At 37.4% G+C, this 22,511-nt stretch overlaps 1 protein-coding gene and 1 long non-coding RNA gene across 2 annotated transcripts; one reads left to right on the forward strand and one right to left on the reverse strand.

Moving 5' to 3' along the window:
• Positions 1-1,662: 1,662 nt before the first annotated feature.
• LOC136247042 (uncharacterized) lies at positions 1,663-19,744 on the reverse strand. Its single transcript, XM_066038640.1, has 7 exons — positions 19,531-19,744; positions 11,521-11,835; positions 10,869-10,916; positions 7,364-7,408; positions 2,372-2,422; positions 2,153-2,227; positions 1,663-2,100 (listed from the first exon to the last, which is right to left on the reverse strand). The coding sequence occupies exons 2-7, from the start codon at positions 11,825-11,827 to the stop codon at positions 1,829-1,831; spliced, it is 798 nt and encodes a 265-aa protein (XP_065894712.1). The 5' UTR covers positions 11,828-11,835; positions 19,531-19,744; the 3' UTR covers positions 1,663-1,828.
• Positions 19,745-21,168: 1,424 nt separating this feature from the next.
• Positions 21,169-22,045, forward strand: LOC136247043 (uncharacterized). Its single transcript, XR_010697036.1, has 3 exons — positions 21,169-21,352; positions 21,402-21,472; positions 21,746-22,045. It is a non-coding gene; the product is annotated as an uncharacterized lncRNA (long non-coding RNA).
• Positions 22,046-22,511: the final 466 nt, after the last annotated feature.

Consider the following 22,511-nt stretch of genomic DNA (forward strand, 5'->3'; position numbering starts at 1 on the left):
AAGAAGTTACCTTGTAGAGAGTTCAGCTAGAAACAAATCACCCTGTAGAGGATTCAACTACAAACAAGTCACCCTGTAGAGAGTTCAGCTAGAAGAAGGTACATTGTAGAGAGTTCAGCTACAAAGAAACCACCATGTAGAGAGTTCAGCTGCAAACAAATTTCCCTGTAGAGAATTCAGCTACAAACAAATCACCCTGTAGAAAGATCAGCTAGAAGAAGTTACCTTGTAGAGAGTTCAGCTAGAAACAAATCACCCTGCAGAGAGTTCGGCTAGAAACAAGTCACCCTGTAGAGAGATCAGCTAGAAACAAGCCACCCGTAGAGAGTTCAGCTAGAAGAAGTTACGTTGTAGAGAGTTCAGCAGTTTAGCTGCAAACAAATCGCCCTGTAGAGAATTCAGCTACAAACAAATCACCCTGTAGAAAGATCAGCTAGAAGAAGTTACCTTGTAGAGAGTTCAGCTACAAACAAATCACCCTGTAGAGAGTTCAGCTACAAACAAGTCATCCGGTAGAGAGATCAGCTAGAAGGATCACCTTGCAGAGAGGTCAGCTACAAAGAAATCACCCTGCTTCATCTTTTCTTCTTCCTGTAGTAAAGAAAAAATGACAGGTAAAAAGCCCTAAAGCCAGCCATAGGCCGGCTTTGGGGTATACAAATACAAAAAGAAGTGAAATCTAATCCAAAACAGCCAAGCTGTAAAAAAAGAGTGCGGCCCTGAGAAAGGCTATGGTGAAAAAAGATGTGAAATCCAAGGTGGCGGCCAAGAAATGGCTGTAATGGTAGGTTAATGGTAAAAATTTTAATAACAACAATTCAGGTGAATTTGGTGCCGCTTGGTCTTGGCACAAAATTCACCTGAATTGTCGTTATTAAAATTTTTACCATTAACCTACCATCACAGCCATTTCTTGGCCGCCACCTTGGATTTCACATCTTTTTTCACCATAACCTTTCTCAGGGCCGCACTCTTTTTTTACAGCTTGGCTGTTTTGGATTAGATATATATATATATAGCTACAACTTATTTCACTTATACATATGTGAAGGACTTCATTGTACTTCAAAGTACTTTAAGTACCTTAAGTACATCACTTAGAACTTAAGTATAAGTACAAGTACATTACATTACATTTGTACAAAAAGTATTTAAGTATAAGTACAAGTACTCAAGAAGGTGTACTTAAGTGTCCTTAAGTACAAGTAGCAAAGTACTTCGCCCCATGCCTGGTGCTGATTAGTTGGCACGGTTTCGTGCTGCTTTGCTGTGTATGTTCTTTGTACTAAGCTATTTCATTGTACGAACACGGATATACTGGCCTGTATGCCAAGCTTGTTACAATAGTGAGATTGGTTGCTCAGGGCACTTTACACCTGTGATGCTGACCAACCTGTCTCATGTACACAAGTTACCATTAAGCCATTGTTTGATCAAACTGCCAGAATTGCAATATCTTGCTCATACAGACAGAATTTTCAGTGCTCACTGCTCACTCCTCAGATTTGTGGGATCTAATTAAGTATTGATGTATGTGTGTGTTTTGTTTCTTGTGTGTGTGTGTGTGTGTGTTTGTCTTGCCAGGGCTCCAGATGCTTTAAAGTTTGTTACCCCTGTATCTAGATTGCTTATTTATTTCCTGTACACTTGTCTTAAATCATATAAGATGTATAAATCATTTAATTAAATCAGTTGTTTCAGAATACAGGTATCAGTGTCTACAAAGCAAGCCATTCAAACATAGCTGTAAATTCATATAAATGTAGCTACTTGTATACATTCAATACTTTTGACTTAGTTTATTATATTAATTGTAATAAAGCTACAATCATCTCTTTGATAAAAGGGATTTCTCCAAGCGATCAGCCAAGTTTTTGTAACCAGCTTCTCTCAAAGATGTCAAAACATTTTGCCAGGATACATCACCACTTTTCAAGTATTCCCGGATCATCCGACTGCGACATTTTTTAACATCACCATTGCATGAACTTTCTATCTGCTCAATTTTTGACCCATCTTTGTCATTTAAGAGATATGCACCCACTGTCTCCCACTCAGCAACAGATTCTAATTCCTTCAGTAGTGCAGGGAATTCTGGCTCTACAGTAAATTTATTCACTGAAAATGTATCACATTATTTTACTAGACTTACTAGATGATAATATTTTATCAGTTAATAGGACACTTTTTGAAGTACTAGGAGCATCAAAGTTACTGCCAGCAGCACCTTTTGTAAATAATTATTATACGTACATAAACCAGTAATTTACAGAGGACACTTGCGTATAATAAGTTGTCACTTTCACAAAGTCAATATTCACACAGATCAAAACAAACTAATACATAAGGCAGCCATGATACTCACACTTACCAGATCTTTTTCTTTTTTTTAAAAACTTCTTTCTTGTATCAGGGTCTTCATCTGCGGTAAAATTAAATGTAAATAGCAGAACATTTAAAAGCTGCAATGTAACAATGTATTGTGGTATCAATTTCATAGTGTAATAAATCATATATGCATTTATTTACTGTTTTGTATGCTACTTTATGTATTCATATGGTAGGATCAAAATATTAAAGAGTGCTTTATTAGCCATATGGTGTTCTTTATGACTAACAATGCTGTACAGCTATGAAAAGTATGCTAATTCACTTACATGTACAAAAGCAATACCTAACTTGTCTGATATCATGTTGCATTTTAAATTGCTAAAACTAGCAAAACTAATTCTATTTGCTAGTTCTATGACTTGAAACGGATATTATGGGCAGTTTTTAATGGTCTGATGGTGAAGAACTGAAGCAGCTTGAGACCACTCAGGACTCACAAAATGCTAGTGTATTTCTATCTGTAAAAGAAACAGCACTAGGGAATTGGGGTGTCTTATGACTAATACAGTACTCATCTTAACTTTGTGCTGTATTAGTCCCTCAGTTCTCCCCTAGCTCGTGCTGTGCTTTTGTACACATACAAGTTGGTGTTGTACGTATCAAATAATTATACAGTACACTGTCTTGTATGCACAGTCTGCCAAATATTTATGCATAAAGTCACAGCACTCGGCTTCACCTTGTGCTGTACCATAATTCACTTTATTTTCGTGCAAAAAAATTTGTGTGTAAAAAAATATTTCATATGATTTACATGAATGACTGCCCTTTTAGAGTAGTTTGATCTTGTATAAATATTTTCATGCAAGAAATTTTCCAATTTTGCATATGAAAATTATTTTACAACAAAAAAAAGCAAATTGCAGTATTAGCCTCTCGACATGTCTCCTCATGCTGTATTTTCTGTACACACACATGGCAGTGCTTTAACTATAACTTAAATGTTTACAGCCATGCAAAAACTATGTAGCGTAAGCGATCGATTGTCGACCGCTTTTCAATTATATTCCACCAAGCCAACACCATTCAACGCACGCCAAAGCTTATTAGTTTAGCAACATCTTAAGTACAAGCAGATTCCGTGTATGTACTTAACTAACCCTCAGTGCGTGTTAAGAAGAAGTAAAGACAATTCCCTTTTCGTCCCATCCATATCGTAAGTCGACCATATGTATTCTAACTCGACTGCAATACATTCTTCAATATCTTAAAGTCGACCACCCTCGGTTTTTCCCTTTGCCATGGTAATTAAATTACGGAGGAGAATAGTAATGTATACTATCGGATGCCACAATTGTAAGGTTAATATCCATATATGGTAATGTTTATACGATGCCACGGTAACACTGTATTCTATAATTTTCGTATAATGCGAGTGAAATGGAGGACAAAGAAGACTTGTTTAGTGTTTTAGCTGACCCAAGTATTATTGCTTGATACAATTTCTTTACTTTCGCATCCAGAGTGTGATTTCAGGTTCATTCTGAGTGTTGTTGCCTTCTCGGTCGCCATTTGCCTTATTTGGATATACGGGTATTCCTGAGGGCTTGTCACACTTTTTGGGTTTCTTCTTGGAGCACTTCTCACCAACTATCCTTACCGTAGTAATTATCCAGACAATTTCTTTTAATTCCAGTATTCGACTTTAGATACACCTGTGGTCGACATAAGATACCAGTCGACATTCGATCGCTTACGCTATGTGGTTTGTGTGTGTTTCATATTTCATGACTCATACATTTCCATGCCATTATGCTATGGTCCAATAACATACTAAACACTTATTAGACCCTTTTCATGTTTACTTAGACCCTTTCATGTTTACTTAGACCCTTTTCATGTTTATTACGCGCACCCGGACTGATAGCGTTGGCAACGCATCGCCACCTGAAAATTAATTTTAAACCCGTAACTGTTGTTACGGGTGCAGTAATGGCTTGTTTCTACTAATGAACGCTACATTTCTCTGTTACAAGCAGCTGTCAACAATGTTAAGGTACAACAACTACATAAAGGGTCTAAATAACTTAGACTTCAGACCACAGGGGTCTAAGTAATTTAGTAACCCTCAGGCCCTGTAGTAGCGCCTTCGCTTCGCTCAGGCGCCACGACACAGGGCCATCGGGTTACTAAATTACTTAGACCCCTGTGGTCTGAAGTCTAACTATTACATAGACTTCACAAGTTTTATTCTATATATAGGACATGTGGGAACAAACTACACCCCATCACCTAACATGTCATATCTCAGTATTGGGATGGAATATTTTCATTCTGCATTCATCAGTATGTACATCAAGACTCACGGTGGTGAGTCCACAGCCAAGGAAAGTAGGGCACCTCAGTTATTTACATGAACGACTAACTCGAATAAAACACATACCTAAAACCATTAAAATTATTATTTTGTAAAAAAAATAATAATAATAACCTTGCGATGCAACAAAACCTTTGGTATATTGTTATAATTATAATAAGCGTATTACTAAGTAAGTAATCCCTGTTATGTTTTAGTAACACAGCATGAAATTTTGCTGAAAATGTTGAATCCTTCTCCTTTGCATACTTGTTAGTGCAAGCCACTTGACTCATATCTTAGACTGTGATAGTTTCATAGCCTCGGATTTACTATCTCAAGTTCTTTGGCTAGTTAAGTTTCTTCAGTACAAATCTTGGAACTCCACCTCTCTTGCAAGAGCCACCATTAGTGATTTTCTCAAAGTTTGATTCATTCACTCTTGTGCTTCATGGAACAATCTTTGATACGTAATTAAACATATGGAGTAGGTTTGCTCGATTATGACCTGCTGTTTTTCTGGGAAGTGGTGAGTTAATTTCCATAAGTGTGTTCATAGGATAATAACGTCGCCTATGCTAATTGCTGATTAATTTTGCAGTGTTTTAGAACTCTATCATAAATTTAAGACACCTCTACTTACAGTAGCATCAATTTACAGTCGGTGAATTCGGTGCAAATTTGGATGTAAGCGTCAACGCTCAGTGAACATGATCAGTATGGTGAGCTTAATGAACTTGCTATCACGTGCTATTCTTGCAAGTGTTAGTTATTCACTTGTTATTTATGGCTCTGAAGTAGCAGTAACACACCCCACAATAGAGCTTTGTTTGTGCATTTCAAGGGACAATCCAGTACACATTCTCACCTGCCGGAAATGTCCTTTACTCAATCTGTTCACTGATGGTTTTTCTATAGAAGCCATAGCCTATTGAGGTTGGAACACCAAAATGTACCTGCCTACTTGTACCAAACTACAATCTTTGGTTGTGCCACTTCATGTCCCAAGCTATGGTGCAATACACACAATAACTCTGGAAGCTTTTGTGATAACCAAAGATGGCTTGTATGAAACTATTAGCTTTATGCAATACTTTTTTTGTCTTGCTCAGTAATGAATATGTGTGATATCCTAATACAAAAACAGCCTTGTGCTGTAACAAAGGGCACTGCCAAGCACAATAGGATCAATCAAACAAGTTTATTCAACATGACTGGTAAGAACGAGGACTGATATCAAGTTGCGGCCAAGTAAATGCAGTATTATACCTATTCTCTTTGTATCTAGCTATAGCTATATAATAAAACTAGAGCAACTATTATTAAATTGTCATTTAATTGGCTGCTTTTTTTGTAGTGTGTGATTTTAAAAAGCAGCCAAATAACAATTTAATAACAGTTGCTTGTGTATTTGCTCTAGTTTTGTGATAAGTGACCATCTCAACAAAGAACCGTCTAGTTCACACAACTTCCGAATTTCTTTATTTTCTCAACATTATCTGCATAGTCCAAGGAATGGTTTACCAAAATTTCGATCAATTATGGTGAGTAGTTTTGAAATTACGATAGAAAGTAGAAAAAGCAAGGAAATTGATTTGTACAGTGACTATACTAAAAATAAACTACAGGAGCTTACATTAGCAGCCATAACTTCCGTTTGGATTAGTCTACAAAGTTGGGATTTGGCTTACAGCATCACCATAGATTGGCAGATCAGCCAAGGTATATTTTTAGCCTTGCAGTATTTGCGCATAGGCGTATTAAGGCGGTTTTATTGAAGATATGGCAATGATTTTGTTTACGCCTATCGCATCATAAACAAACGCACATGACATGCAAACCATTGGAGCTATACAGAAATGAAACAAAGATTTTCAAACTCCCCATGAGTATGCAAATAAGACATATAATAGGTTTAATCAATTTAAACACTTCCTTTCCTGAGTAATGGCACAATTAAAACTTGTGTAAAATTTTCTTTGTAGCACGTATAACTTCATCTATTTTTTACAAAATCTTGTTTTCTCAATACGCATGCTTGTGTGAACTAGATGGGTTTTCACTGAGACAGTCACATATAGCTATAGCTAGATACAAAGAAAATGGGTAATACTGCATTTACTTGGCTGCAACTTGATATCAGTCCTTGTTCTTACCAGTCGTGTTGAATAAGCTTGTTTGGTTGATCCTACTTTGCTTGGCAGCACCCTTCTTTTACAGCCCCAATGATAATTTTGTTTTAAGTTGTAATTACCTTACATACTTGCAAAAATTATGTACCTTACTTTATTACTAGTTACTTTTATTTTACAGTACTATGTATGTACCTCTAACGTATTACTTTGGCTGGTAGTAACAAGTTATAAACAGTATTGACCCCATCACTCCATATAGCTATATACCTGTTTGCTTAAAACTAAATATGTATGCTAGTGGTGAACCCAAAATGTAGATATTGGTGTACACATAAGTATTTAGCAAAGTGGGTCACATCTAGGTAAAATCAGGGTCTGACTCAAATTGCTATATTGCATAAATTGCGTAGGTTAGTGGGTTATTCGGGCAAGCACCATCAACCCAGTTTCAATGCTGGCAAACACCTGCAGTTGTATAATATAATAAATAGTTTATTAGGTGTGTAAGTAAACTGTATGTACAACAATCATATATACTTACTAGGACTATCAGATTTCGATATTTTTCTTTTCCTTGGTTCTCTTTCTACAGAAATTGAAGCGCAAAATTATGTACATATGTGTATGAAATATATCAAGTTAAGCTTTAATTAGATCAAAGCAAAAATATTTTCTTAATTTACAATATTAGGTACATAGATCAATGTAACGTGATTATGATCAAACTGTTATATTGTACAAATAAATGTGTTAGATGAATAGATGTATATTATGTTGTTGAATCTGAATAGGTTACGTATGAATATGGATCTTATAAATATAAATAGTTTAAAATATTGTGATAAAGGATTGATTGATTGATTGAGAGGCTTGCACCAATTATGCCAGCATTATTTCAAGCATAATAGGCTGACAAAAGCATCAAGCATAATTCCAGCATAATAGGACAATTTTCAAGATTTTTAATTAAATGTGCAATATGCATGCCAAAAATGCAGCAAAACGTGAGTACGTTACACTTTGATGCTGCATTTCATACCAAGAAATTGTATGATGCTATTACTTGACTGTTTCTTTGGCTGATTATTCACCCTTCGTGGAAATAAGATTGAGATACTCTAATAAAGCAGTCACTTACTCTAATACAACAGTCATCAGTAAAGGCTGATATACTCTAATAAAACAGCCAACTCTAGAGCATAATCTTGATTATTGGGAGCTAGCATACTTTTAACCATAATAGGCTGGATTTTTGAGCACTGCTCAAAAGCATAATAGGTTATCTTCAAAGCGTAATTGGCTCAAACCTATTGATTGATTGATTGATTATAATTTTAACCACTCAACAATCAGCAAAATGTTCATGTAAGCAGGACAACACAAAGCAACTACAGAAAAAAAAACAAGAACAGCAAGAGCTGTGATTGAGTTTACAGATTGGATAGTATGTTCTAGCACTAATGCAGAAATTCATATGTGGCTTAAAATGAGGTATTCATTAGAGGTGTACCAATATGAGTTTTTGGCATGTACAGATATCCGATATTGATGCAACCAAAAGAAGCCGATAACTGATAGTCGATCTGATATTTGCAGTAATATTTTAAGCAAACAAAAGTGTACATTTACCTACTCTACAACAACATGTGTATGTATTCATTGCTATACCCTGCCTGTGGTGGTATACAGCTTGGGTTTCTATTGTGCAATCCAGACAATTAGGCACCCACAAACATTTTATGTATACTCCCATGAAGCCTTAAGCGGATATTTCTGTATTACTCTGCATTCTAAAGGCTTGTGAGAAAGCTGGAACAGCAAGTTTCCTTGGTTATCCTGTGACTCTTCTTTTATTACAAAGGTACTCTATAACTGCTTCATTTGTAAAGACTGTGATAAGCTTTCCAGCAACAAACACTAGAATCATGTGTATTTGTATGGCTTCTCGTAGTGTAGTGCTTGTTTCATAGTGAACAATAAGCTTGACAGTAAGCCACTGGCACTAAAGAGCCACATAGATAACGTAGAAAACCAATGCATAATCTGTTTATGTACAAATTATTGCTACTGTATAAGTATCGGTAGCGATATCGGTCCTCCTACTATTCTGTACTGTTACCGATATTGGTAAAAATTACCATATCGATGGCCGATATTGTAGCCGATCCGATTATCGGTACACCTCTAGTATTCATAATGTAAATTCAATCTATTTGTACTGGTTACAGTGATCACAGGGTAACAGATATCTTACATTTAAAGTGAGCAATATTTTACTCATAGAAGTATAGAGGATCAGGGCTAAGTACAATATAACAACAACAGTATAGGTAACAGTGGGTAATAGTAGACAACAGTAGGTAACAGTGCATAATAGTGGGTGACAGTACGTATCAGTAGTTAATAGTGGGTAAATTGGGAAACAGTAGGTAACTACAGGCAACAGTAGGTAACAGTAGGAAACTACAAGCAACAGTGGGTAACAGTAGTTGTGATCGTTTATGTGGTGACACATGATTGGCTGTCAGCAATTAACAAAGCAGAAGATGTTGCTAATGAAAACAACAAAAAGGAAAGGATACAAGACTCCGTATAGATTTGTGGCTTACTCCAGGTACTTCTACTTTGTTATAAACACTTTCCATCACAGTATCACTGTGATGGAAAAGGTACTGTGGTATCTTTTATCTCAGTAAGTTATTCATATGAAGCAACAAATCTGTTTGTGGTTATTTATAGGTTTCTTAATAGTGGTCACCTTAATTACTGAATTGCAATCATAGCAATGAAACCTTACAGTTTTGACTAATTTCATAAGGGCTGAGCATATATTCCAATACAGTAAACTACTATTCATTTGATCCCTAATTTGTTGATCATGAAGAATACATTGACCCAAGTCTTAATTCTGTAGACCAATTCACATGCAAGTTACAGCTGCTGGTTTAAAATTTTAGTTGCTGTACAAATTAATTTCCTTGAAATCCAGCACATTAATTGAAAAACTTCTGTTATACAACAAGCTGAAACCTGTTAATGGACACTATAATTTCTAATATTGCAGATACACAATAAAGAGAGTTTGGAAATGCTACGATGGTATGGGTTTTGCTGAAACAGTGTCACATACTACATGACATCGTACATACGTATCACCTAGGCAACACCAAAAATGAAGAAAGTTGGTATGTAGGTGCAGATTAAGCTGGTCTGACCTGGATTGGATCACGTGCTAGTGTAACGATGTGTATGTGTTGTAACACATCATAACATAGCCCTGATTCTTTCGTGAGCCACGCCCACTTATGTAAATACCTGTCTGTAGGCATATGGTAGCCACACCCGCTTATCAGTCTGTAGGTATGCATGAATCAACATCTGCTTGCAGGCTTATGTAGAGCCGTGCCCACTAATCAGTTGTTATTGTATATAGTACTGTGATTAACTCTATAATTGTATATAGGCTTTGTGAAAAGCAGGCTATTAAGTGGTCATGAGCTTGCAAAAAATGTTTACTCATATAAGAAAAAAATTAGGAATTTTAAATTAGAGTAGGGACAGTGTATAGTGCTGCAATAAAAAGTACTGAAACAAGCTGGATTGGAGTAGTATGTAATTAAAGTTAATTATGCACTTTACAACACTAATATGTGCAGTATGGATAAAGCAATGGGAAACATAGTCACAAGTGAGGCCTCAAACTTAAGCAGCTATATGCACTTACGTATCTCCAGCTCAGGCATCACCTCATTTGTAGCCAATAGGTTAGCCACACGTTCATGCAATATGGACAAAGTAGCACATCTGTGCCTAAAAATTTTCCTGGTAATAACATTATTGTACTCACACGGTGCTAATGTACAAAAAGTACGTTATAAATATTAATTATTCAATGCAGGAAAAATTCACTGATCAAAGTACCAATATGGAAAAGTTTATTGGTAGCAGAATTTACAAATTTTCTTCATATTGCCAAATCATATTCTTGGTAAAAGTTGCATGCTTACCAAGACGTACAATCACCCATATTGCATGGAATATCATACCTGGCTCAGGAGTAGGAGGATTTGATGATGATTCCCCAGGTTCACCTGCTGCAGAATGAGATAAAAACAACACATTTACACAATCAAATTAAAGGTAAACTGTAACTATCTTTTATTAATAAAACTTTAATTTGCAGATTTATTGCATCATGTGTGTTTGCACAATAATTAAAATAGCTGTTATGCTTGCTAAGACTTATTTTTTATGTAATAAAAAGAAATTTGCTACGTAATATTAAAGAAAACATCCACCGAAATACAGTGTGTGAGCATGTGTGTGTGTGTCCGTATGTGTGTATATGAGTGTGCATAGGTGTGTGTGAGTGAGTGCGTGTGTACTATAGAATACAAACTAAAATTTAAATTATTACATACTTTCCCTTGTTCAAAGTTTACAAATGCGATGCAGCTAATATGTGTATGCATGAATTAATTCAGTTCAGTTCAGTTGTTAATAACAATTGTAATCCATACAACTGTAGGTCAGATTGAGTTCCCTCTCATATGCTTTTTGTGAAAAGTTGTCTTCTCCATGGGGCAAACAAGTAACTCAAAAAAAGCCGTACAGAATGCTGTACCATGATTAATCTACCATGATTAATCTTATTACACGGTAACATGAGCTAACTTATGATTTACACATATCCCTTACATTTTCCCATTGCTGCCCATATCTTTAAGGCCAGTTTAGACATTGGACCACCAATCTCCTTGTCATATTCATTCATTACTTTGAGAAGTCTCTCAAAGTACATATCGATGTTGCGTTTCACTACATCATCAAGGAAATACAATGCCTTGTCTGGCTCTGTCTTTTCTGCTATCATTGAAGCCTTTTGATTTCCAGCAAAGAAATTTTCTGATTCCAGCTTACTCACAAATTTTGCAACATTCATTGGCAAATCCAATAGGTCTGGTTGAAATTTTCGAAAAGCTTTTTCTGCAGACATTCCTGCCATTTTCTAATCTATGTAGGAGTGAAACAAACCATGGTAACAAAAAGATTATGAAATACAGTACACATGCATGCATAAACAAACACTGTGTTTTGAATGCTTTGTACGTAAGTAGTACGTAAGTAACTCTGCATTCTAATTGAAATCCTTTAATGGTTTCTTGGTACACTGTAATGTTCCTAACAAGTACTGTTTCCACAAGTACAAGAGAAAATTAGGAAATTGCAGGGAAAGGAATGCTACCACCAAATCGACACTTTTCGCTGTCAGCAAAGATGAATGGGACACAAAGGAGGACACTGGTAGGTCCATGAAGAATGCATTGTACGTACTGCGGTATGCCAAAAGGCACCAGTCGGGCCAAAGTGACGTTGAACAGTGAAAAATTCAAGCCCATAGCTTTAGCCGTTATCGAGTTACACTTGTCTGAAGGCATCAGGCAATCAGTCAGTCAGTCAGTAGAAAATTCCGTTAAATAAATAATTTTTAAAATTCTGTAGCAACTTGTTGAAAGCGTTTCGGGTCGATCTGAAAGCTGGTTTGGGCTTAGTAATACTGCCTCATCATCGTCAGGGAAAATTGAAGTTGTTTTTCGGTGATATTTATCTGTGGGCTACGCCTACTCCTTTGTGGTCCCTACTATACAGTTACTATCATACTGTATGATTGATTGATATTATATGTGACTGAATTTGACAAAACAAGGCTTCGATGCACAAAGCCTCGTTAGAAGATATGGCGATTTTAAGGAATCATTGTGTAATAACTTCCCAGTGCCTACAGCTGTGCAAACAAAATTTGTACCAATTATTCATCTATTTACTAGCTATCACTGAGTGGGTGTATACATCTCTGATACCCAAAATTTGCCCTGTTTTGGGAAGCTTTTTTCGAGCAGGTAATAATATCACAGGTGGCAGTAATAGGGTGGGAGGGTGGTGGGTGGGCTTAATATAGGGGTATAGAATGAAATAAGAAGACGATTGGAATCCAGAGGCCAAGTTTGGGCTCTCCATGGCCCTCAAATCACTCCAAATTGACTGAGAACACTATTGGCGAGTTCTCTGTGAAGTCCCAGCTCACTACACACCATTATCACAAAGCCATGGCCATTTAATGGCGCAAATCTCCCACTCGTGGCTTTGACAGGGTCGGAAGAAAGCTGCTACAGAAACCAGACTTGCCAGTCCTGAAGGAAGTACAGTGTGGAATATGATAGTGTATTAGACCAGCAATCCATTTCTGGTAAAAACGTAAGTTTGATTTTGTGTGTGTGGAAGCCTTGTTATATGAAATCCGGTCACATATGATATTGGTATTGATATTAATGTCAACTCTATGTACTGTTAAACTAATATACCTCAGTACGCAAACCTCAAAGGTGCAGTGGGTTGCCCTTACCCAAATTCACTAAACTTGGTCTCATTAGATGAGTTGAATTATACAGATTAAGAAACCACCTGAACGAATGGCTTAACTGGCCATTCTACAAAAATATACACACAAAACATATGAAAAAAACAATGTTTCTTCATAATAAAATATTGTACTTGGATGTGTAAATTTGCCATACAAAGCTCACTCTTCTCCATTGGTCGTATTCACTTGACACACAATTAATGATTCTGATAAATGCAACCCCATCTTTATAAACTGAAGTATGCGGAAGTTGTGATGCATTGTTTGAGAGAGTGTTATTTTTCCGTAATTTTTGATTCATAAAATTAAATGTACAATAACTGCGACAAAGTTTTTGATGTGACATATCAAAACATTTGTCAACTTTTACCGTACAATATAAAAATCTTTAATGTAAAATACACGTTGAAATGACACCTAGTAAATACGGCTCCACAACTTCCGCATACTTTAATTTACAGAGATCTGATATGGCTCATCAGAACCCTCGATCAATATGGTGAATTGAGTGATATATACTGTAGGAGTTTGTGAAGTGACCAAGAGAAAAGGCAGGATAGAACCTTGTATTGCCAAAATCTGAATTCAGATACGTAATAAAACAACGGGAAAATCCTGTTTATTCGTATGTTTTACAATGTAATTCGGTATAATAATTGGTTAGGCACTTACTTCGGGTGGATTCTTAATCAGCAAGTGTTGACACATACAGTAGAATGATACCAAGTTTAGCTAATTCGGTTTAGGGTGGGATTTTCCCACTCAAGTAATTAAATTCTCCAACATAAATTACATGGGGATACATAATAATAATTATGTTGTAATCAATAGTAAATAAATGTTACTATGGTAACAGGTAACACTAGAGCATTACTTTGTGTGGAATCATGTAGAGCGATTCAAGGGCTTCAATTTTTGTATCATGTAATCTAAAGATTATGGGTGCTAATGCTTGCTTTTTTGCATTTTTTGTATTGAGCACAAATGCATGCATTTTACAAGAAATGACAGCTGTCAACAACATTTTTCAACCAACTGATTTGACTAAGCTAAGACTGCCAAAATGACATGGAGTTAATTTTTAGCTGTTATAGCATAACTCAGCAATTATCGACCATCAGTTATTATCGACCAAAACATTTAACTTATTATCGCCTATTTAATTGATGAAGCTTTTCCGGAGAATCAAAAATTCACGTACGTTTAGCTGATACATGCTACAATGCCGAAACGATCTCACGGATTTAGATCCCGAAGCGATGCTGCTAAACAAGGGTGGAAGACCAGGAAGGCGAGGTTGAACGCTAGTGATTCAATGAGTCCTCAAGTAGACATTCCTGTGACTACACTGAGACTGGTCCGCCTAAGAAGCGTAAGCAGTGGGATGAAACCTCGATGATTCATGCTATGGACACTGTGAAGTCAGGTGAATTGAAGGTGAATCAAGCTGCCAGGGAGTTTTGCGCTTGAAAGACAGGATTTCAGGTCGAGTAAGGCACGGAAGGAACCCAGGACCTGAGCCATATCTAACCAACGATGAGGAAAGTAGCTTAGCTAGTTTTTTGATCACTGCTTGCAAAATGGGGCATGAGAAAACCAAGCAAGAAGTTCTTCGTATTGTGAAATGAATTGTGGAGAAAAAGAATCCTGATAATAATATGGATGGCTTTAAAGGAGAAGGATTGTGGCAAGGTTTTATGAAAAGACACAATGAATTGTCACTCCGATGCTCTGACCCACTCTCTAATTGTCGATCAAATGCTGTAACAAAGGCTTCCCTTGACTACTATTACTCACTGTTGAAGGAGACATTGAAGAAAAATGGCTTGTTGAATAAGAGTACATGCATTTACAATATGGATGAAACGGAGATGCCACTGGACAGCAAACAGCTTAAGAGAATTGCTCCAAAGGGATTGAAGAAAGTGTATGGTCCATCATTTGGTAACAAAACACAAATAACTGTTTTGTCCTGTGCAAATGCTGTGGGAACAATGTTGCCATCTATGGTAATATTTAAAGGGGAGCGCTTTAACTATGATTTTATGAAAGGAGAGGTGCCAGACACTGTATTCGGGATGTCACCAAATGGATGGATTGACCAGGATTTATTTACCTAGTGGCTGCAGAAACTGTTCATTCCCAGTATTTCACCAGCACGACCAGTCATACTCCTCTTAGATGGACACTCTTCCCATTATAATCCTGAAGCCATTGCAATAGCTGCTGAAGAAAAGATTATTATATTTTGTCTTCCACCACACACAACTCATGTAGCACAGCCACTTGATGTAAGTTTTTTTGGCCCACTTAAACAGCTTTGGGCAAAGGTGTGTAATGATTACATGAGTGACAACCCTGGAAGGCTAGTGACAAAATTTCAGTTTTCTGTACTCTTTTGGTTTCAGACAATCAATCCAGCAACAATTATATCTGGCTTTCGTAAAGTTGGAGTGTGCCCTTTCAATGCTACCACCACCAAACCTTACATAGATGTAGGTGATGCATCAGATGAAATTCCATCTTCCAGCAGTGGTGGGTCATTTAATCATGATGATAATGGCATTCCCAATCAGTATCTGGGTAATGTGGAGGGTCTAGTGCACCATGATGAGGATGCTCGCATAAAATTATTTCAATGGAGATTCAATAATGGATATGATATTTATGATGATCCATTGTATTTAGATTGGTTAAGGCAAGAACATCCAGACAGTCTACCGGCCCCGGAACACCTTAATCAACATGTCGACCCACTAGCCACTGAAGTGTCAATTACATCAGTAGCTGCTTCTTGACTTACTGGTAATTCATTAGCAGTGAGATCAAAGTCTTGAGGGTTCGTCAACTTCTCTTTTTTCGAGTTTGTCATCAACCAAAGAACTTATATCTGAGTTAAAAGGACTTGTAATTCCAAAAGTTAATGTAAATAGGAAAGGCAAAGGAAAAGCTTGAGTGTTGACCAGTCATGAAGCTTTAAAGGAACTCATTGAGAAAGAAAAGAAAAAAGAAGAAGAGGAGGCTAAACAGAAGAGACGGGAAGAACGAGAGCGAAAGAAAATTGAAAAACAAGAAGAAAAGGCTCGGAAGGATGAAATTAGGCAAAAGAAGCAGACAGACAAGGCTTTAAAGAAGAAAACTAGAAAGAAACAAACTGATGTAGAACATCCTGATCCTGTCATTGATGAATCAGATGCAGAACCAGAGTCTAGTGACAGTGGGCTACAAAGCCATGAAATTTCTAATAATGAATGTGCATTTTGTTTCGGTTTATATGATGATAATTTTTCAGCAACAGGAAGGTTACAGAGAGAGTGGATACAGTGCACAAGGGTGACATGCAAGAAATGGATGCACTATGATTGTTTGAGTGATATGTATGTGTGTGGACTTTGTAAAATGCTTTTATGTTAATTGATAGCTAGCTATATTTGTATGCATAACTCTGTGTGTGAACATTCAATTTTATTCATTTTTCTTGTAGACAATTTTCTTGTGCAGCTGATTAGAGTGTTTATATTGAATCAGTGGTACTTCAAACTTTGGTTAGTGAAATTCCCCGTTTATTGATAATGGTCGATAATTGATAATCAATTTATACATAGAAGTCGATAATACATTGAGACCGTCGATAATCGCTGGATCGCTACGCAATGCTCCACAACCAATCATTTTATGCTACTTTTGATGGTGGGTTTGTATTTTGATAGCAAGGATGGTAAAGAGTGGTACCATTCACCTTTCAAATTTCGTGATTCTACGATGTTGCGTGACGAAGTTATAACAGATAAACGGTTAGCTGGTCGATAATACCTAATATATAATCCATAGTAAAACTTGATGTTACGCAAGATTTTATTTGACCACTTCAGTTTACAATTCCCAATAGCAAGGTTTGATATGAACAGAGTTTTAGTATCACGTTTCTGACTCCCTGCTACACAGGCTTTCAGTAGCCTTCTTTAAAGGTCACTAGTGGGATAGTGACTTATAATAATGCACCTCTCTATGTAATCCCCGACTACCACTGATACAGACTGAGGTGGGGGAAGGTGGGGATTTTCATCACTGAAAATTACAATTCCCCACCTATTGGTAGTGATGTCCTACAAAAAACCGACACCTCTCAATTAGCACATATGACACACACCATATAAAGCACTACTAACATGCAACCTCTACTGAAAATTTCAGATCAATACTGTATTCTATAGTGAAGTTACAGCTACTACAATGTCATTAAAAATTAGGTCCATTTTACATAGGAAAAATGGCACCGAAGGGAAAATTAGCTAGTGATTTCTACATTTTAAATAAAACTATACTGATTCAAATTGTTTGTATAAGCTACTTATACCATTCTTAATATATCTACAGGTAAAAAGCTGGACATAGTGCTTTCAACCATGTATCAAACTTAAAACAGGGAAAATTGCTGCTTCCTTAATTCTAGGGAAATACCTTCAGTAATCCCATTTAGACCAATAATTTCCATTAAAATTTATTGTATCATTTCAGCATACAGCCTTATCTTATCACACAACTGTCCAATGCCAATATTCTATCCATTCAATAACACTACAAAGCACATAAACTGGATTGCGGAGTTAGTATGCACAATGCTCAGCTCAACTACATTACAAATATATTAAAAACAACTTAATACACTCGATTGAAGTCCGTACATGAGAAAAATATAGCGTTATATTGCATACAGACAGTAAAATTGGGTATAAACGGCTGCTATACTAACTGTACCTTGAATTTTTGGCTTGTACGCTTGTCAGATTTGAAATCAGCACTATTGAAAGCCTACGAAACCATGTAGGCCCCTCAAATCCAGCTGTAATGTTGCGGAAATACCATCATACTGAAACAACTAGCTAGTGCCATCGCCGTAATACATTTTGTCCCTAATTATCCGAAGACTAAATTTTAATGTATTTTTGACTTTGAAATACAATAACTTCGTAATTATAAAACAAACTAAGTTGAATTAAACTTTATTTAGAAGCGCAAGCATCCAGGAACGAAATTTCGCTTATTGATAACTTGTTGAAAGTAAGTATTGGTTGTTAAAGAATATTATACAGCTCTGTACTAAAAATACGAGGTTGGATATCACTGCAATTGGGGGAAGTATGGTGATGCAAACCCTGACCAAGCTCCTTCAAGCCTCAACTTGCAAACCCCGGGAAACTGGGGCTAGGAGGGGATTTGAACGGTCATGTGGCGTTGGTCTAGTGATGAGTTGGTGCGAGTGGATTCTAATGAATGTAGTAGTTAGCGCCCCAGACAAATTGAAAGCACACACTTTTGCTGCCTGAGTGAATTTCTTTAGTGAAGACATATCCCCACTATGTCGGGGAAATTTAGCGATCAATCCCCCCACCATCCCCCACCCTCAGCCCGTATCAGTGGTAGTCTGGGATTACATTGATAGGTGCATAATTAACACTCCTGCAGCTGAGTTAAGGACTGATCTTCTCTAGCATGTTTTCTAACAAAGCAAGATTGTTATTTCTTGCATTGAAGCAAGACTGCATGGTGGTCTTATTGGCTTACTGCCAGAAGTTACCCCATATAAGTTGTGGGGGACGCACTATTGATAAATGTAGTACTTACCCCCTACTTGGCCTTTATGTAAGGCCCCTATTTGGTGATTATTAGTTTCTCATCCACCGCCCGCATCCTCCTTAAGCTACCGCATGGTAAGCCATTATTTGCTCTGCGCATGCTCAGAACACGTGATACCAAACTGTTATAATTTTTGTTGATGAACGCTACAATTCGCTATATATCACCAGGAGAACTGTTGTTTTCCTTAGCAAATTGCTGCAGTGCCAGTTGCAATCGTGCTCTATCAACTTCATCAAAGCAGGCTTTCAGTTGACTGTCGAAAAACAGTTGGCGATCACGAAAAGTAGAATCAGCTGGTGAAGGAAATGTTTGTAGTAAGAAAGAAAGACAAGTTGGACAAGGTCTATACATCAGTGTGTTAATATTATAAAATAATGGCATAATGGTAATACCCTCCCGCCCGCATCATAATAATTAGAAAGGCTGGATGAGAAACTAATAATCACCGAATAGGGGCCTAATGTACCGCTTATTGAAAAATGGAGCCACACCACTACTGCATGTTGTACCAAAGGCTAGCTATAAGTCTAATTTGAGCAGCTATACACGTATTGACTTGTCTCCAATCTCAGAGATTGATTAAACAATTGCACTATTTATATAATTAGCACTCGATTTAACAAGTTATACAGTTTCACACAACTCACCAATCCACTGATTGTACTGATATAAATGATTCGAGTCACTTTCTCAGTGTCGGCTTAATTGAACTGTAGCTCAGGGCTGATGGACACTTTCGTGGGAACACTGGATAGTTACGTAGCTAGCTATAGTCTGTAGCGATGTCCTTTAAACTACTCCGATGTGCAACAGGATACAGTGCTGCTCACTCTCGTGTTTACCCGCACTGGAACGCCCCTTAAACGCCCCTTAAACGCAAACCGCGCATCCCGTGATCCAACGCATGCCCAATTTACAGTCGATTGCACGTGCGTTTGAACTTTGCGTAGGCAAAAGTGGTTCCGTGTTGTTCATAGGTGTATATAACTGAAATGTTACGGAACACTTGCTATTCTTTGTTTTATGAATTTGAACTTGTCTAGTGCTGTTTGCGTGACTGTGTAGATCTTGTAGGCAGATCAGACGAATTTACGCACTACGCAATGTTCAAACGCACGTGCAATCGACTGTAACGGAGTGTCTATATCCACCGGTATACCGGTGGCAATAAGAACCACCCACTAGCTATTGACACCGATGTGTATGCCCCAAGCATTCGACTTTAGGGCACTCGTCTAGTTCCCTGAGCATTCGACTTTAGGGGATGCGAAAACTTCTAGGTATTTGTCCCGTTTCACTTTAGGATATTTAGCTCAAAGATTTTCGCTTAGGCTCCTAGGCTATGGGTAAACACCTCGAACAGGCTCTGCCTTCTGTGTACACCCTCCAGTGCCTAACTGGTAAAGTAGATAATAACAATAGCAACTAGTGTTTTGGTTCCTTGTCGGTACACCCTTGTGGTTTGCTACTATAGTTGCATTTATAATGTAGCTAGAAAACAAAGGAAGGCAGTAGCTGGCAGCGGTGGCTGAGTGGTAGCTAGGCCCCTTGAATCAAGTGTGGAGGGTCTGGGGTTGGGGATCCGCTTTCACCCAACTTTTTTTTTTGTTTTACAGTACCTTTTTTGTCAAAGTTTTTTTTTTTTTTAGCTCACCAGTGGCAATAACAACGGCCATAATTTAATTTTGATTGGCTATTGTAGTTCTGCGTGGGGGTTAACTTGCCAAATCCTAACATTCCACAAACCCCCCCCCCCCCCCCCCCCAAAAAGAGAAGAAACAAACTCAGCAAACTGCTGCCAAGACTACAGAGAATTTAGGTGTCCGTGATCTTCCAATGGTGCCGGTGTTATTTTACAGTCAACACTGCTTACCACTAGCTAATACGGATTCTATATGACTGGTAATTACACTGGTGATACACAAACTGGATGACAGCTGCAAGCCCATAAAGCTTCCATGCTAACCAGTAACCACACAGTAGCCCAGAATAGCCTATGTGTTGGTGTAAACCCATTAGCAACATTGCTTAGCCACGTAATTAGCGCATCATTGCGCTATTGGTTTTTGTACATGTTAATTTACTGCAGTCTATGGAAGTGAGTGTGAAGAACAAAGAAGCAGCCAGAGACTGAATGCTGACTACACTTGGAGGGCCGTTAGACCTACTGGGTGGCATAATGAAGGAGCGCAGACTATAGAGGAACGCATTGACCACTGCAGTTCAAATCTTGTAGTGTGTCTCCACAGGCAACCATCCCTCCATCACTTATCACATAGCTAACTCCTTATCGTTCTGATATAGTGATTCACAAAAAATCAACTAAAACAGTGGTGCTGTTAGGGCTGACGTGTCCTTTGGACTCTATCAAACATTTGGAATCTGCAAGAGATCGAAAGCAGACCAATAAAGGAGTACATAGGTTAGGTAACATTGGAGTCTAGCTGGCTGTCATCCAGTATGCCTGAGGTACATATCGGTTATGTGCTAAGATCTACTTTAAATTGATGATTTCTAGGGATCTAGTAGTTTGATAAAACAAGATCAGTAGCCACAATGAACTACAAGAGAGAACTTGTAAATCTTCAGGTTAGTGGTCATGCAATATTATTGTTAATGGGTTGTGAGTGAATTTGATCTTTACCTGCATGTACGTATATATTTGGTGACAGCACTTACATAATTTATGTTTAAAGTCAAGCTGCTGAAAAGTGTGTAGCTTTTGGCTAAACTTCTTGGGCACTGGCCAGTGTACGGTGTAGTTAAGTTAAACTCTAGGCATATCAAGGAATTTTTTTTTTTGGTTGATAATTTGAATTAGACTCTCATTCTTCACAAATATCATTTTTGTGCCATGTTCAGCACTCTAAGGGACTGCTTGGATACAGATATTGATGATTCTGCAGCACAACACAGATTCTAATTTCTGCTGAATTTTCTGAAGGTCACCTTTCATAATAACAATGTGGAAGTTTACAATGGTTTGAAAAGAAGATATTAAACAGGTATTTTCACTGTACTGTACATTGTTCTTGTATTAGATGTTAATGCCCCCGTTTAGAAGCATTGACAACTCTGTGTGCACAAGATAAACATCATGGCCTGTGTGTACCAGACAAATCAAAAAACTTAGAGTTTTGTTTTTTCCTGGGATGCATCTCCTTGATATGCCACTAGCTAGCCAAGTAAGCTAAAAGATTTATAGTACGTGCACTGCATGCTTTTTGTTATTGTGCTTCTTTACTTGTATATACTCTTGTTTGTAGGAATATTCCTGCCAATTTTCCTAGTCAGTGTGAATTACAGTTCCATACGGACCTCCCTCACAACATTTCGGGAAAACATCTTGGAATTACTAGCAAGTGTGGTAAACTGTAGTGATTGGTGAAAGTTGGTATGTCATCTTACTTTGTAGGAAACTTCAAGAACTACAGAAACAATGTAAGAAGCATGGTAACTCTTGGAACTAGTGGTTAGTGCACACAAGTACAGTATTTTTTCAAACAAAAAGGCATTAAATAAAATATCAACAATAACTAAATTCATGGGTCCAGTGGTAACGCCGGGGATCCAAGAGCAATAGGGTAGGTGCTATACAGCCAGTCATCCAGAGGTTAATTGGATGAGG

This window comes from Dysidea avara, chromosome 2 (genome assembly GCF_963678975.1).
Source record: "Dysidea avara chromosome 2, odDysAvar1.4, whole genome shotgun sequence".
NCBI lineage: Eukaryota > Metazoa > Porifera > Demospongiae > Dictyoceratida > Dysideidae > Dysidea > Dysidea avara.

Bases quoted from the DNA above. Each gene is read 5' to 3' on its own strand.
- LOC136247042 (XM_066038640.1), bottom strand. From the start codon at position 11,827: ATGGCAGGAATGTCTGCAGAAAAAGCTTTTCGAAAATTTCAACCAGAC. The intron at 7,409-10,868 runs GTATGATATTCC...CAATTTCTGTAG, and splicing joins TCCTCCTACTCCTGAGCCAG to AAAGAGAACCAAGGAAAAGA. The intron at 2,101-2,152 runs GTAAGTCTAGTA...AATTTACTGTAG, and splicing joins TGATAAAATATTATCATCTA to AGCCAGAATTCCCTGCACTA.